At 40.7% G+C, this 18,358-nt stretch overlaps 1 protein-coding gene across 1 annotated transcript; it reads left to right on the forward strand.

Moving 5' to 3' along the window:
* Window positions 1-413: 413 nt before the first annotated feature.
* On the forward strand, window positions 414-15,257 carry LOC134348873 (signal peptidase complex subunit 3-like). Its single transcript, XM_063052661.1, has 5 exons — window positions 414-548; window positions 10,121-10,185; window positions 12,869-12,945; window positions 13,199-13,314; window positions 15,093-15,257. The coding sequence occupies exons 1-5, from the start codon at window positions 454-456 to the stop codon at window positions 15,223-15,225; spliced, it is 486 nt and encodes a 161-aa protein (XP_062908731.1). The 5' UTR covers window positions 414-453; the 3' UTR covers window positions 15,226-15,257.
* The last annotated feature ends 3,101 nt before the right edge of the window (window positions 15,258-18,358 follow it).

Here is an 18,358-nt window from a genome sequence, read left to right on the forward strand (position 1 = left end):
CTTGTCTGAGGGCAACTGATTTTGTGGGTACTGGGCTATCATATAATTTAGAAAATTAAAAATAATCATATGAAAAAATGTTGTGTTTGTGCAAAAGGCGCTCAGATGATCAACCCTGACTCTTTTAAATAAGAAAATGTTATTCATTTTCAACGGAATTAGCACTTTTCTTAGTGGGCCATGTTTTCGCCGAAGTCTGAAGAATTAGTAAAAGTACGGTCAAGATACGGAGATGTGACAATATCGTGCTGGTGGAGAGGGGGTAGGGAACAGGAGATAGATGCAGCGAGTAGGGGCGGTGGAAGCTCGGAACGTTTCTCTTCAGTAGTAGTGGTTGCTGGGGAATGTTTAGACGTTGGCACCGGATACACTAGTCGGGACCCCACTCTTCAGGTTTCCTGGAAGATGAACAGTTTAATTTTGCGGCTCAGCTCGCTCGTCACCTTTATTTTGATGGTGATGTCGATACTCGCCGTTCTCGTATTCCTCAGTACAGCGTTCCAAAAGCGCAGTGTACCCGTCAGCATCATTGTGAGCTCAAGCACGATGTGAGTGTGTTCCCGGCTCACAGCTCCAGGCTCTTGGTTACTAACCACCTTATTTATGCATTGACTCAGTTCCCGTTTCGACCCTAGGGTGGATACTGAAACCGTGTTTACAGCCGCACACAAAGGGATTAATGACGGTGAAAGACAGGGGTTACTAACTTAAGTACACAAAAAGGCTAGGGGAGGCTTAATTTATTAAAAGGGTGTGTAGGCGGTTCGGTGAGAAACTAGCGTGGACCCCAACCTCTCCATAATTAGCAAATGTGTCAGATGATGTTATAGGTCGAGCTGGTGCACTTTTGGCCCTGTTCTGTTTTAGCGGTATATTCAAGCTGAACCGAAACCTGGCAAATTTGAAGTCCTCTTGGATAATTTGAATAGATAAGAAGGAGCGGTCTGAGCAGTGATAAACTCGAGGGCATCAGATTAAGGGAGAAGAATAAGGGAAAACAAAGTGGACAAATTTCTAGGACCTGTTACCAGAAAGGTCGGCAGAGTGAGAAACTACTGCTCTATTAATAATATAAACGTGCTGGGGTTTTCATTTATCAGTGCAGGTACAGGAACTCTGCTGCCATGTCCAAATATTGATTACAATGCATTGGATTCTTTTGTACTTTTTTAAAAAAACACTATTTACATTTTAGACCATAAGACATAGGAGCTGAATTAGGCCATTTGGCCCATTGAGTCTGCTCCACCATTCAATCATGGCTGATCCTTTTTTTTTTACCCTCACCTCCGCCTCACTCGCCGTAACCTTTGAAGCTCTGTCCAATCAAGAACATATCAATCTCCGTCTTCAATTCACCCAACGACCTGGCCTCCACAACTGCCTGTGGTAACAAATTCACCACCCTCTGGCTAAAGAAATTTCTCGCATCTCTGTTTTAAATGGACACCTCTCTATCCTGAGGCTGTGCCCTCTTGTCCTAGACTCCACCACCATGGGAATACTCCTATCCACGTCTGCTCTGTCTAGGCCTATCAACATTTGAAAAGTTTCAATGAGATTCCCTCTTATCCTTCTAAATTCCAGCCAGTGCAGGCCCAGAGCCATCAAACATTCCTTATATGATAACCCTTTCATTCCCAGAATCATCTTATCTTAGATGAGGAGCCCAAAACTCTTCACAATACTCAAGGTGAGGCCTCACCAGTGCCTTATAAAGCCTCAGCATTACATCTCTGCTCTTATATTCTAGACCTCTTGAAATGAATGTGCCTTCCTCACCTCCGACTGTACCTGCAAGTTCTGCACAAGAACTCCCAAGTCCCTTTGCATCTCAGATTTTTGGATTTCCTCCCTGTTTAGAAAATAGTCGGCACATTTATTTCTTCTATTAAAATGCATGACTATGTATCTTCCACTTACTTACCCACTCTCCAAATCTGACTAAGTCCTTCTGCAGCCTTCCTGTTTCCTCAACAGTACCTGCCCCTCCACCAAACTTCGTATCATCCGCAAACTTGGCAACAAAGGATGTTGCTGGCTTTTTAATAGTGCTACACTACTGTGTCTCCCAAACACAGTTACGTGTTGTACAATTCTACGTGTTTTTTGCTGTCTAAATATGACTCCAGTGAGGATAGAAAAAAAAGAATATGTAATAGTTTTAAGTTTAATAAATAGACTGCTTATATACATAGAAATATAGAGCAGAGTACAGGCCTTTCAGCCCACAATGTTATGCCAACCTTTTAACCCATCTCAACTACAATACCCTCCATTTTTCTTTCATCCTTGCACTTATCTAAGAGTCAAATGTCCCTAATCTATCTGCCTTTACCACCACCCAGAGTTTTATAGAGCTGCAACATTACTATAAGGTATGGGAGCATAATTAGACCATGGAGTCTGCTCCATCATTTTAGACAGATACTTTATTGATCCCAAAGGAAATTCCAGTAGCATTACAAGTGCACAGATACAGTGGCATGCAAAAGTTTTGGCACTCCGGTCAAAATTTCTGTTGCTGTGAATAGCTAGCAAGTAAAAGATGAACTGATTTCCAAAAGGCATAAAGTTAAAGATGACACATTTCTTTAATATTTTAAGCAAGAAAACATTTTTATTTCCATCTTTTACAGTTTCAAAATAACAAAAAAGGAAAAGGGCCTGAAGCAAAAGTTTGGGCACCCTGCATAGTCAGTACTTAGTAACACCCCCTTTGGCAAGTATCACAGCTTGTAAACAGTTTCTGTAGCCAGCTAAGAGTCTTCTCGTTTAGGGGATTTTCTCCCATTCTTCCTTGCAAAAGGCTTCTAGTTCTGTGGGCCAAAAAAGTTCCATTTTAACTTTATCAGTCCACAGGACTTGTTTCCAAAATGCATCAGGCTTGTTTAGATGTTCCTTTGAACCTTTTGAATAGAACTTTTTGGCCGCAATGAGCGAAAGTATGTTTGGAGAAAAAAGGGTGCAGAGTTTCATGAAAAGAACCCCCCACCAACTGTTATGCCCGGGGGTGGATCGATCATGCTTTGGGCTTGTGTTGCAGCCAGTGGCATGGGGAGCATTTACTGGTAGAGGGAAGAATGAATTCAATTAAATACCAGCAAATTCTGGAAGCAAACATCACACTGTCTGTAAAAACGCTGAAGATGAAAGAGGATGGTTTCAACAACAGGATAATGATCCAGAACACACCTCAAAATCCACAATGGACTACCTCAAGAGGCGCAAGCTGAAGGTTTTGCCATGGCCCTCACAGTCCCCCGACCTAAACGTTATGGAGAATCTGTGGATAGACCGCAAAAGAGCAGTGCATGCAAGACTGCCCAAGAATCTCACAGAACTGGAAGCCTTTTGCAAGGAAGAATGGGCGAAAATCCCCCAAACAAGAATTGAAAGACTACAGAAAGCATTTACAAGCTGTGATACCTGCCAAAGGGGGTGTTATGCAGGGTGCCCAAACCTTTGCTTCAGGCCCTTTTCCTTTTTTGTTATTTTGAAACTGTAAAAGATGGAAATAAATAAGTTTTCTTGCTTAAAATATTAAAGAAATGTGTCATCTTTAACTTAATGCCTTTTGGAAATCAGTTCATCTTTTACTTGCTTTGCTATTCTGATGACTCTGCCATAGTTGGATGCATCAGCAAGGGAGGTGAGGCTGAGTACAGGGCTACAGTAGGAAACTTTGTCACATGGTGTGAGCAGAATTATCTGCAGCTTAATGTGAAAAAGACTAAGGAGCTGGTGTTAGACCTGAGGAGGGCTAAGGCACCGGTGACCCTTGTTTCCATCCAGGGGGTCAGTGTGGACATGGTGGAGGATTACAAATACTTGGGGATATGAATTGACAATAAATTGGACTGGTCAAAGAACACTGAGGCTGTCTACAAGAAGGGTCAGAGCCGTCTCTATTTCCTGAGGAGACTGAGGTCCTTTAACATCTGCCGGACGATGCTGAGGATGTTCTACGAGTCTGTGGTGGCCAGTGCGATCATGTTTGCTGTTGTATGCTGGGGCAGCAGGCTGAGCAGACACCAACAGAATCAACAAACTCATTCGTAAGGCCAGTGATGTGGGGATGGAACTGGACTCTCTGACGGTGATGTCTGAAAAGAGGATGCTGTCTAAGTTGCATGCCATCTTGGACAATGTCTCCCATCCACTACATAATGTGCTGGTTGGGCACAGGAGTACATTCAGCTAGAGACTCATTCCACCGAGATGCAACACTGAGCATCATAGGAAGTCATTCCTGCCTGTGGCCATCAAACTTTACAGCTCCTCCCTTGGAGCATCAGACACCCTGAGCCAATAGGCTGTCCTGGACTTATTTCCTGGCATAATTTACATATTACTACTTTAATTATTTATGGTTTTATTATTATTTAATTATTTATGGTGCAACTGTAACAAAAGCCAATTTCCCTCGGGATCAATAAAGTATGACTATGACTATTCACAGTAACAGAAATTTTGACCAGGGATGCCCAACCTTTTGCATGCCACTGTATATAAATATTCGAAGTAAGAAAGAACAAAAAAGGAGTTACCTTACAAGTAAAGCAGAGTTAAAAAGAGCTGAAACAGAGGTTAATAACAGTCTACCGGGAGGGGTCATCACTTCCCTGGCTATAGATTGACTCATTATAGAATCTAAGGGCCAAGGGTAAGAATGACCTCATATAGCCGCCTTTGGACAGTGCAGTTGTCTTAGTCTATTACTAAAAATGCTCCTTTGTTCCACCAAGATGACATGCAGAGGGTGAGAAACATTGTCGAGAATTGCCAGCATTTTCCAGAGGGTTCTCTGATCTACCACAGCCTCCAATATGTCCACTTGGACTCCTATAACAGAGCCAGATTTTCTAATCAGTTTGTTCAACTTGTTGGCATCACCCGTGTTGATGCCATTTCTCCAGCACACCACCGCATAGAAGATTGTACTGGCAACAACAGACTGGTAGAATATGTGAGGGAGAGCTCTGCATATTCCAATGGACCACAGTCCCCTCAGGAAGTAAAGGCAACTTTGACCCTTCTTGTACACAGCCTCTGTGTCTGTCGTCCAGGTGCCCCCTTCCACGACAGTCTCACCACATCCATGTCCTCCCAATCAATAGGAACAGGGAGCAGTGCAGGCTTGGTCTTCCTGAAGTCCATCACCATCTCCTTTGTCTTACTGAAGTTGAGCTGAAGATGATTCAGCTTGAACCATTTGTCAGAGTCCTCCACCAGGGCCCTGTATTCATCCTCCGATCCTCCGTTTATACACCCAATGTCATGGCTGATCAAATTTTCCTCTCAGCTCCAATCTCCTGCCTTCTCCCCCTATCTCTTCGTGCCAGACCAATCAAGAATCTATCAACCTCTGCCTTAAATATACATGAAGACTTGCCTCCACAGCTACCTGTGGCAAAGAATTCCACAGATTCACCACTCTCTGGCTAAAGAAATTCCTCCTCATCTCTGTTCTAAAAGGATGCCCCTGTTTTGAGGCTGTGTCCCTTAGTTTGATACTCCCACCATAGGGAACATCCTCCCCATATCCACTCTATCAAGACCTTTCACCATTTGATAGTTTTCAATGTGATCACCCCTCATTCTTCGGAATTTTAGTGAATACAGGCCCAAAGCCTTCAAACGCTCTTCATATGACAAACCATTCAATCCTGTAATCATTTTCTTGAATCTCCTTTGAACCCTCTCCAGTTTCTGCACATCCTCTAAGATAAGAGGCCTAAAACTGCTCATAGTGAGGCTTCATCAGTGCTTTATACAGTCTCAACATTACATCCTTGCATTTATATCCTAGTCCTCTTGAAATGAATGCTAACATCACATTTGCCTTCCTCACTACAAATTCAAACTGCAAATTAACCTTTAGGGAATCCTGCACAAGGACTTCCAAGACCCTTTGCACCTCAGTTTTTTGTATTTTCTCTCTATTTAGAAAATTGTTAATCCTTTCATTTCTTCTACCAAGTGCATGACCATACACTTGCTGACACTGTATTCCATCTGCCATTTCTTTGCCCAGTCTTCTAATCTGTCTAAGTCCTTCTGTAGCCTCTCTACTTCCTCAAAACTGCCTGCCCCTCCATCTATTTTCATATTGTCTACATACTTTGCAACAAAGCCATCAATTCCATCATCCAAATCATTGACATATAACGTATAAAGAATCAATCCCAACACAGAACCCTGTGGAACCACTAGTCACCGGCAACCAACCAGAAAAGGCTCCCTTTAGTCCCACTCTTATCCTCCTGCCAATCAGCCACTGCTTTATCCATGCTAGAATTTTTCCTGGGTTTGTAGCTTGTTAAGCAGCCTCATGTATGGAACCTTGTCAAAGGCCGCCTGAAAATCCAAGTACACATTAACCGATTCTCCTTTGTCTAGCCTGCTTGTTATTCCTTCAAGGAATTCCAACAGATTTGTCAGGCAAGGTTTTCCCTTGAGGAAACCATGCTGAGTACAGCCTATTTTATCATGTGCCTCCAAGTATACTGAGACATCATCCTTAAAAATTGACTCCCAACATTTTTCCAACCACTACTGTCAGACTAACTGGTCTATTATTTCCTTCCTAATACCTCTCTCCCTTCTTGAAGAGTGGAGTGACATTTGCAATTTTCCAGTGGTCTGGAACCATTCCAGAATCTGGTGATTCTTGAAAGATCATTACTGATGCGTCCACAATCTCTTCATGCACCTCTGTCAGAACCCTGGGGTGTACACCATCTGGTCCAGGTGACTTATCTACCTTTAAACCTTTCAGTTTCCCAAGAACCTTCTCTCTAGTTATGGTAATTTAAAACACTTCATGACCCCTGACACCTGGAACTTCTACCATACTGCTAGTGTCTTCCACCGTGAAAACATTTCATTGTCCCCCATTGCTACCCGCTCCAGCATTGTTTTCCAGCGGTCCAATACCCACTCTTGCCTCTCTTTTACACTTTATGTATGTATCTGAAAAAACTTTTGGTATCCTCTTTAATACGAGGGGTGATTGATAAGTTCGTGGCCTAGGGTAGAAGGAGACAATTTTAGAAAACCTAGCACATTTATTTTTCAACATAGTCCCCTCCTACATTTACGCATTTAGTCCAGCAGTTGTGGAGCATACGGATCTTGGACCTCCAGAAAGTGCCCACAGCAGGGCTGATTGATAAGTTTGTGGCCTAAGGTAGAAGGAGATGAGCTAACAGCTCTCGTTGCATGCACATGCAGGTCAACTCTTTGAGTGATTATGCAGAAAGTTTGAAGTTAATAACTCATCTCCTTCTACCTTAGGCCACAAACTTATCAATCACCCCTGATGAGTACTTTGTACTTTGCCTGTGTCATCTACAACAACCATGTAAACTATCCACAACACTGTCAACCTTCACGTCATCTGTAAACTTACTAAACCTTCCATTCCACTTCCTCGTCTACTGTAAGTAATTTATAAAAAATCATGAAGAGTAGGGATCTCCTGCAGAACACCACCGGTCACCAAATGGAATAGCCTCCATCTGGTACCACCCTTTGCCTTCTGCGGGCAAGCCTGTTTTGAATCCCGGAGGACTTAACCATTCCAATGTTTTTTTTCAAAAGTTCCCTTCTGTCCTCTTGTTACTGCAATTTAGCCTGTTCTCTGTTGACTGTTGTCACATACGGTGCAGGATCAGAAAAAGCTGCGGAGGGTTGTAAACCCAAACAGCTCCATCATGGGTCCCCCTACCATCAAGGATATCTTTAAAAAGTGAGGCCTCAGAAAGGTGGCATCCATCATTAAGGACTCCCACCACACAGGATATGCCCTCTTCTCATTGCTACCATCAGAGAGGAGGTACGGGAACCTAAAGAGAGACGCTGAATATTTTAAGAACAACTTCTTTCCTTTCACCATCAGATTTCTGAATGGAGAATGAACCCATGAATTGTAACTGATACTTTCTGCTCTCTTTCTGCACTACTTAATTATTTCTTCTTATAATATATGGTATACTTTATGTATTACCCCATTCTGCTCTGCAAAACAACAAATTTGACGTCATATGTCAGTGATAATAATTCTGATTCTGATCTTGCATTCATCAATGTTCCTCGCAATGTTGAATACTGAAGCAATGTTTTCTTTAAGGACCCTTCTCCCCCCATCCCACTTCCTCCAACTCCACACAGGTTTCCTCCTTTATCTGATCAATCCTAAGATTTCCCTAGATTCCATGCCTTTGGACTCTCTGAACGACCCTACCATGGGGAACCTCATTGAACACCTTAGTAAAATTCATATTCACCACACAACTGTCAACAATTTATTTTATCATTTCCTCGAAGAAGTCAATCTGGCTCATAAGGCACAATGTATCCCTCACAAAGCCATGCTGACTATCCCTAATCAGATTATTATTCTCCTAATTCTCGTAAATCCTGTCTCGAGGTATCCTCTCCAATAGTTTGCCCATCACTGGTGTATAATTCCCAAGATTATTCCTATTACCTTTCTTGAACAAAGGAATAACGCTTCCCACTCTCCAATCATCTGGTACTACAGTGGCCAGTGAGGACACAAAGATCATCAGCAAAGGTGCAGCAATCTCTTCCTTTGCTTCCTGTAGTAATCTGGGATATATCTTGTCCAGCGCTGGGGAATTATCTATCCTAATATTTTTTCAAAGTTCCAACACATCCTCTTTCTTAAACTTGACAGGTTCCAGGATTTAGGCTGTTCGATGCTGACCTCACATTCATTAAGGTCCCTGTGACTGGTGAATACTGAAGTAACATATTCATTAAGGACCTCTCCTACTTCCTCCGATTCCATAGACATTTCCTTTTATCCCTGATCCATAGAGTCCAACCCGCACTCCAGTTATCCTCCTGTTCTTCATGTATGTGTAGAATGCCTGAGGGGTTTTCTTGATACTAGATTCAGATTTATTTATCACATGTACATCAAGACATTCAGTGAAATGCATTGCATGCGTTAACAACCAACAAACCCAAGGATGTGCCGCAGGCAGCCCATAAGGGTTGCCACATTCCAGCACCAACATAGCATGCCCTCCATGCTCAATAGAGCAATACAGAACACAGCACAACAAAGCAACAAAAACAAAACATGTCCGTTCCTCCCTCCCACCCGCCCATGCACAAACACAGTACTCCTTGCAAGGCCTTCTCAAAATCCCCTTCTGGCTCTCATAGGTCCCTTTGTAAACTTCTTTCTGGCTACCTTATAACTCTGAAGATCTGATCAGAGCTAAACTCTGATCTTTGCTTCCTAAACCTTAAGTGTGCTTCCTTCTTCCCTTGACTAGAATACTTAATGGAATGAACCTGCTGTATAATGTTTCCATTACATCAGTATACTGGCTGTGTAAAAATTCCCTGGCCATCTCTGCAGTAAAGATATCACATTTATTCCTCCAGTGTGAATGTCATAATGCAAAAATAGTGACACCACATGGATTTGATTGCTGAGTTCAGATTACCACACCAGTTAACAGTTTCAGCAGGGTATTTGCTGAGCTTTGCTCTTGTAATTTACAATATTCAAAGTGTTTGAATAAATTACTATTTATCTATATACTATATTTCAGAGCAGGGATGACAGGTCATTGCCAATGCAGGTATGGGTATTATTTATCTCTGTCATGCTGTAAATGCAAAGGCATCGGAAAGCATTGCAAACCTCAAAGCTTCTTCACCCAGAAAGTTCATCAAATGCTTTAGTCGTTCAGCACTTAAAAAAAAGTTGTCATATGTAGGTTCTAATGGGTGTAAAATGGAATATATTCGAGTTACGCAGATGAAGTGTCTCAGCCCAAAACATTGACTCTTTATTCCTCTCCATAGATGCTGCCTGACCTGCTGAATTCCTCCAGCATTTTGTGTGTGTTACTCTAGCTTTCCAGCATCCACAGGATCTCTTGTGTTATCTAGATAAGCTCTTTTTCTTCCAACCACAAAATAATATTTTGTGTTTTTTCAGAATATGAACAAGACACTCATATGCAGGGTGAAAAGATGAAGTTTCAGTTATTGTTAATATAGTGTTAGATAAGTGCATGATGGGTCACATGTAGTTTGAAAAACGGTATTTTGTTTTTATTTTGTGTTTCAGAACGAAATATAGAAATTCCATCGGAAGAATGGATTTAGCATCTATGAATTTTAGCATCTATGTTGATATCCTTTTAGTACAGTTTTCTACCAGCTTAATGAAGATGAAGTCTGTTTGTACCAAATACTGGAGACTCCCTTAATCTGGGAAACCTATGTTAAAAAGTGGTAGATGCAAAAGAATGTGGTCGTCAGGTTTAGTTTCCTTCACCTTTATCAGTCCATTCTGCAGTGAGAATGGGACTGGGGCTTAATTTTAGCAGTTTAGTTTACATTAGACCTAAACAGTGGAGACTACCACAATCAATTTCCAATATCAAACATAACATGGTTGATCATCCGTACCAACATCAATCATGGAATCTGTTGAGGTAGGCAAGTAAAAAATAAACAATAATTCAAAAGTTGATAAAGAAGATTAACAGCATTGGTGAGAGGTAACCATTGGAATCCAGGGAAGATTTCATCATAACTTTAGGAAGTACTTTGATTAAGTACAGTGGATTCTGGTGAATTGGGACAAGTACACCGGCTCAATTAAGCGGCTGCCCCAATTGGCCAAAATTTCATGGAAATAGTTAAAAAGGTATAAGCAAGGTAAACTACCATTTAATTAAGCAACAAATTTTGCATTTAAGTGAAATACAGAACAAATCAGAATATTACCAATACTATGGGTGGTTGTCTGTTGTATTCAACAACATGTGTGGGAGAGTTTTTAAAGTGGAACAGTCATTGCACTGGAACAGTTACACTCTCCCGATCTCGGAAGTCTGGATCCAGTGGTACGAGTAGTCATCAGAACTGGGGTCTTCATTTATTGCAGTGGATGGCCATGACTTCTCTGTGCATTGTCACGCCCTTCGTTCTCCACTGAGAACTGCCTTCCTCGACCTGGATCTCAGCAGCCCAGCTCGGCAGAGCTGACTTTGCATGCTAGAACAGGCATGTTGCTATCTCACCAGAGTATGAAAACTGCTGGCTACCCTCGCCTGGTTTAACCTGCCTGTTGAAGCAGTGTACCAGATTTTGTATGTGAACAGCTACTTGGAGCCACAGGTGAAAGCTGAGTGTCTGGTGGGGACTAGAGGTGACATTCAAGATGTTTGATGATACCTTCAAATTCTTCGTAGTTCCTAACTTGTTCAGGTAGAGAAATTGTTTCATTTTCACTCCTATCCATATCTGACATTTCCAAGCTTGAATGCTGAAAACTGCAGTGAGCAAAGCGGTTCGGTATTGTCATGCTGCTTATTTCTCGCCAACTATCAGTGACAAAAGTCACTGCTTTTTGAACAGGAACACACCCAAATGACGCTATTTTAAAACTGTTCTAAGCACGGTGTAGTGCCCAATGGCCACACGAGCGCATGTGAATGATGCTAGTTAGAAGCTGTTCGGCAACAGTCTCTTGTCCTAATTAAGTGGCATACTGTCCCAAATAAAATAAAATTGTATTAGTTCCTAGTAGTTATCGGCAGAAGAATTAATAGTGTACACTGTAAATTAACTAAATCAGTGGAGACACAGTGCAGATAATAAACTGCCTTCATACAATGCTTTTGATGATTGCATCCTCCAAATCTTCATTTTCTTTGTCACGTTCAAAATGATTGTTGATACCTTCAAGTTCTTTGTAACTTGTTGAAGTGAAATTGCTTCATTTTCCCTCCTGGCTGTTTCTGGCATCTCCAAGCCTGAATGCTTGAAACTGCAAGAGCAAAACAATTCTTATTTGTTTTTCTGCTTATATTTTGCTAACTATCAGTGTCAAAGATCACAGCTCTTTGAACACAAGTGCACACAACTGACTCTATTTAAAAACTGTTTGTTTTAAGCACAGTGCAGTGTCCTATGGCCACGCAAGTGCTCACGTCTGATGCACACATATGTCACTAGTTAGAAACTGTTCAGCAATAGAGTCCTGCCCCAATTAAATGGCATAGTGTCCCAAATAAACAAAGGGAGCCATGGCTATTTTCTCAATTAGTTTTTGTTCTTTAAGAGTTGTCCCAAATAGCCGCTGCACCGATTAGCCAATGGCCTAATTAACTGGAATCCACTATACTTAATAAGCAGAAGTTTGCAGAGCAATATGGAAAATATAGAGGGGCCGAACTGATTTCTTTTTCAAATAGTTGGTGCTTGAACCAAGGACTAAAAATCACTCTTGTGTACTCTGAGATACTCTTGAGGTGAGGAAACTGCAAGTGATGGAGCACTTGTGGAACACAGCTCCCGGATTATCTAGATCATTATAAGTATGCTACTACTACCATTTATCATATCTAAAGTTAATCCTTTAGATTCTAAAATATCCTTGGAAAGATAGAACTCATTTACATTTGACAGTGATTTTGATAAAGTAATGGGGGTGTCAGGCGGTTGGAATTGATGTTATGTATATTGACTTCTAAGAGGTACTTGATAAAGTTTAAATAATAGGCCTGTCATTAAAATTAAAGGTCTTCAAAACTTTCATTCTAATCCCATTCTTCTAACTCTTCAGGCTTTTCTCCTAAAGTAGATAATTGGAGCAGTCTCTCTTGACTGCTCTTGTACACCCAGGCAACTGTTTTGAAGGAGCCACGGTTAGTTCCAACAGGTGAAAGCCAAAACATAACTTATAATGGATACTATTTAGTGGTAATTTGATGTGCTTTTATTTGGTCAATGACAATCCATGCAATAGTAGCAGGATTTATTCTGTGTGCAATTCAGAGCCCATAATTCATTTAACTGTATCTACATCTGGGGCCAGTGTTTAACTGGAATGTCAAGCATCTTTACCTCTATCTATCAGCAGAATATACTACAGAGATCAATGTAAGTTGAGTTTGCACAGATATTGTATGTTGATACTAGTTTTTTCAATGTTGTACTTACATATTCTGGTATTAATGCATTACTTGTTCCATTCCTGTAATGTGATTCCTATGTATGTTGAGCAGCAATATGTTATTGTCTCTGCATTTGCATTTGAGGTGTAGTGTTCTCTGGAAATTTCTATCTACAACTGTTTTAATCTGTTGAAATTTGACTATTCTTAGTTCTTGTTCTGAATTAACTTACAATATAGGCATTGAATCAAGTGATTCTGTGGGATAAAATCATTTCACGAGGAGAAAATCCTAGATTTGATTTTCATAATATCACAAACAAGTATGTATTCTTGGATGACGGATATGGCCTGAGGTAAGTGAAAGTATTTTTACATTTTCTTACAGGAAATGGAAAGAGAAAGAGAACTGGTCAGCTCTACAAACTTCCTTGCATTTTGCTGCTGTAAGGCTTGAAGATCTCAGAGAGTTGATTTTTAGCCTGTTGTTTGTTTTCAGAAAACATTTTGATGTTGGCAGCCTCTCCAACAGCTATCATAACTAGGAGCTCCATAATTACCCCCTTTACATCCATTCCCTTTAAGAATATCTTTAAAATCAACCCTTGTGGATAATCCACTTTTTTCTTATCTCCACAGATGGCTGTGGAGACAAAATCATTAGGTGTATTTAAAGCAGAGGTTGATAGGTCCTTGATTAGTAAAGGCATCAAACATTGCGAGGAGAGTGAAGTTGAGAGGGATAATAAATCTGCCATGATGACGTAGCAGAGAAAACTCGATGGGCTGAATGGCCTAATTTTTTCCTTATGTCTTATGGTCTTTATAACACTTATGTGAAGTACCTTGTACATTTTTCTGTGTTAAAAGTGCTATATAAATGCAAACTTTCCTAGAAATGTTGAAAATCAATGGAAATATGCAACAATTAGTCTGGTTTAAGTGCAGTTCCAACTTATACACCATGTTCTTTACTGAACAGACAATCCTATTCCTTTATTACATAGGCGAGCCCCATGTTATGGGGATATTGCCTTCCCAGAAAACTAATTGAATCACGATTTTCTTTACTGTGAAGCTGCATCATCTGTGCATGGTTCAAGAAATGCAAGCTAAGAAAATAAAAATCACACACGAATGCCTTGAGAGCAATTTTTTTCCCATATCTGATTTTTGAGTAGGAACAGAAGGTAAGTCTAAATTTTAATGGTTTCCCATTTAAACCTTGCATGTCAAAAATTTCTGAGCAAATTTAAAACTTAGGAATGAAACCAGATTGTGATGCTACAATAACAACTGACATTAATATCACAGCTTTGAGGCAGTTAATGGTCAACAGAAGGAAATGTTAGAACAAATAATTCATGATAGCAAAGTGGTTAGTGTAATGCTTTACAGCACCAATGATTGGAGTTCAATTCCCACCACTGTCTGTAAGGAGCTTGTATGTTCTCCCTAGACTGCAAGGATTTCCTCTGGGTACTCTGGTTTTCTCCTACATTGCAAAGACATTTGAGTTAGTGGGTGTGTATGTTGACATTGGAAACATGGTGACACATGCAGTCTTCTCCAGCACATCCTTGGATTGTGTTGGTCATTGATGCAAATTATACATTTCACTGTGTATTTTGATATATACAGTATATGAAAAATGAAGCAAATCTTCAACCGTGATTGTACAACCTAGGCTTGTAGGAGATCATAAAATGAACTGAAGCAGAGGAGTTTAGGGAAATAACTCTAGTTTAAGACCTAGGCACAGTCACCCAAAGCAGCACAAATAAACATAAGGTCTGTATCATTACAGAAATTGAGGTAAGATTACTCAAAATTTATGATTTATACTTATGAAGAAGGGAAAATATTATGTCCTTTTACATTTGTTGTTTTAAGAAGTGGCTGATGTCCTCAGTTCATAGTTTAAGATGTATACTACGCCACATGACATAAATACAATCAGCTAGAGAAGTATGGTCGGCTGAAATAAGATCATTATTTCACATTTCATAATGAAGTTAAAACGGCCTATTGTGAAAACTATGCTTCAGGAATTATTAGATGAAGGTGACCTAAACTACACTTTCTCTTACTGATTCTTTTTACTGTGTTCTCTCCACAAACCCCTTTCCCACAGAGGAAATAAGAACGTCTCCTTGTTTCTTTCATGGCATATTATTCCAAATGCTGGAATCCTGTTTCTGATTCCTGCCTCCAGTAAAACTGTAATTTCATTACCTGAAAAGTACGAAGAAACCAAGAATTATTGAAGCAAAAGAAGGGAGTGGATGGAAAGCTGAACTTTTAGACTCTATGCAACACACATCAAAGTTGCTGGTGAACGCAGCAGGCCAGGCAGCATCTATAGGAAGAGGCGCAGTCGACGTTTCAGGCCGAGACCCTTCGAAGCGCCTCTTCCTATAGATGCTGCCTGGCCTGCTGCGTTCACCAGCAACTTTGATGTGTGTTGCTTGAATTTCCAGCATCTGCAGAATTCCTGTTGTTTGCTTTTAGACTCTATATTCGTTAAGGTAGTTTGATTGTCACTTGTGAACGTTTTGTGATTTAACTAAATTGATTAAAAAAAATTAAAATATACTATGTTTACGTGGTTTACTATATGTATTTGTTTATTTTCAGTCCAAATGTAATTGTCGTTTAATTCCCATCTGTCTTAGGTATGTTACATGAAGCAGTATGAATAATAAAATGTTTTTAAAGTTTAGTTATTCCTTTTAGTTACAATTTTTATTTCAATATACTGACTTCTTTGATTTTATTTTTCATAGAAAGGGTATGGGAGGAATAAGAAACAGCAGTAGGCAACATTAAGAGTAGCTTGGCTCTCTTGGTTGAGGGAAATGGCAGAAGCTGAAAGGCATTTAGTCTCAAAGTTTGTGGTACGTCTTCATATTTGTTGCTGGAATCTGAAGTAGGGTCAGATAGCTTAAGAAGATGATGTGTGATGAATGAAGATTACCTGAGGACAGGACTAAGCTGCATTTTGACTCAATACCATCATACCTGTTAGTATCACCACCAGCATACCATCATACCTCTTCTCAGTCTCTCCCTAGCCCTTCAGTCCTCTTCCCCACTGGTTTCTAAGTCTTCACAGTAATACCAACTTTAGTTCAGTTTGTGAATACTTTTATTATCTGTAGATTGAGAAGTTACAGAACCTGGGCCTCTGTACCTCCTTCTGTAATTGGATCTTCAACTTCCTAAGTGGAAGACCACAATCTGTGCAGATTGGTGATAATATCTCCTCCTCGCTGACGATCAACACTGGTGCACCTCGGGCATGTGCTTAGGCCACTGCTCTACTCTATACCCATGACCGTATGGCTAGGCATAGCTCAGATACCATCTATAAATTTGCTGATGATACGACTATTGTTGGTAGAATCTCAGATGGAGACGAGAGGGGGTACAGGAGCAACATATGCCAACTAGTGGTGTGGTATTGTAGCAACAACCTTACACTCAACGTCAGTAAGAGAAAGAGCTGATTGTGGACTTCAGGAAGGGTAAGTCAAAGGAGCACACACCAATCCTCATAGAAGGATCAGAAGTGGAGAGAGTGAGCAGTTACAACTTCCTGGGTGTCAAGATCTCTGAGGACCTAATCTGGTCCCAACATATCGATGCAGTTATAAAGAAGGCAAGACAGTGACTATACTTCATTAGGAGTTTCAAGAGATTTGGTATGTCAACAAATACACTCAAAAACTTCTATAGATGTACTGCGGAGAGCGTTCTGACAGGCTGCATCACTGTCTGGTATTGGGGATGGTGGGGGGGGGGGCGGGGTACTATTGCACAAGACCAAAAGAAGTAACAGAGGGTTGTAAATTTAGTCAGTTCCATCTTAGGTACTACCCTACAAAGTACCCAGGACATCTTCAAGGAGTGGTGTCTGAGAAAGGCAGTGTCCATTATTAAGGACCTTCAGCACCCAGGGCATGCCCTTTTCTCACAGGTAGGAGGTGCAGAAGCCTGGAGGCACACACTCAGTGATTCAAGAACAGCTTCTTCCCCTCTGCCATTCGATTCCTAAATGAATATTGAACCCATGAACACTACCTCACTTTTTAATATATATTTCTGTTTTTTTGCATGATTTTTAATCTGTTCAATATTTGTACATGGTAATTGATTTATTTATTTAATGTTATGTACCCCGTAATTGGGTTGCCAAACCAGCAGAAATGGACCACATAGTTGGAGTCTGGATTACTGGAACTAAGAAAGTTTTATTAAAGAAATAAGCAACACAGTACTCTAATCAAAAGGATATAAATGCAACAGTTTAGCAATGATAAAACACACATGTACGCAGAACTAGGATAATAGGATCAATCAAGCTCTATCGCAGTCTAGGGGTAAATGATCAGTTTCAAGTGACGCAAAGTTCAGTTCAGTTTGCAGTAATCGCTGTTGTGCCGTTGGGGTGGGGAGAACAGAGGGAGAGCGAAAGCGAATGAATATTCAAAACGGATTCCAAACAGACCTTCGATATTCCTCGCAGTTAGCTTTTCGGCAAGCCCTTTGTAATGTCTTCTGAGGTCACCGACTGTGACCCCTCCATTCCAGATATGATTGTTCTTCTGCGGTGAACCTGGCACCCAGGCAAGGGCGGACACACACACCAGGTTCCCGCCCGACCGTATCTTTCCACCCTGTGCGTCTATGGCTGGTCCCGCGACCAGACCTCCAAAACTCCCACCAACTTGTGGGGGCATACCACTTCCAGGGTCTCGTTACCTCGTGGTGTCGTTTGTCTGTTGCCTTAGCGAACCTGTCCCTTTTTATCCCCCTGCTGGGGTATCGCCTGTCCATCAAACTTCAAACAGTTCAGGGTTCAAAGCCACCGGTCTCTGACAATACTCGGAACTGTGCCTCCTTTTCGTTAATCCCTCTCGTCTCTCATTAACATTTCTGAATGTTCCCCCATTGTCCTCTTATCGGCATCAATCTTCTGAATATTGAACCCATGAACACTACCTCACTTTTTAATATATATTTCTGGTTTTTTTTTGCATGATTTTTAATCTGTTCAATATATGTACATGGTAATTGATTTATTTATTTAATTTTTTTCTTCTTCTGTATTATGTGTGGCATTGAACTGCTGCTGCTAATTTAACAAATTTCACAACACATGCCAGTGATAATAAACCTGATTCTGATTCTGAAATAAATAGGCATGTGTTGGTAAGTAATAGTGGAATATCCAGAGATTGAATTGTTTAAGATGCTTTAGTAACATCAACAATTGGTTTTCCATTGAAAGTTCTTATTCAACATACAATCTCTGGCCATGGCTACTGATGTAATTATGCTAGGTTTGTCCCAATTTACGGAAGGCCTAAAGGAAGTACAGCAAAAAAAAATAAAGTG

The sequence above is a fragment of the Mobula hypostoma genome, chromosome 7 (genome assembly GCF_963921235.1).
Source record: "Mobula hypostoma chromosome 7, sMobHyp1.1, whole genome shotgun sequence".
In the NCBI taxonomy this organism is placed as follows: Eukaryota; Metazoa; Chordata; class Chondrichthyes; order Myliobatiformes; family Myliobatidae; genus Mobula; species Mobula hypostoma.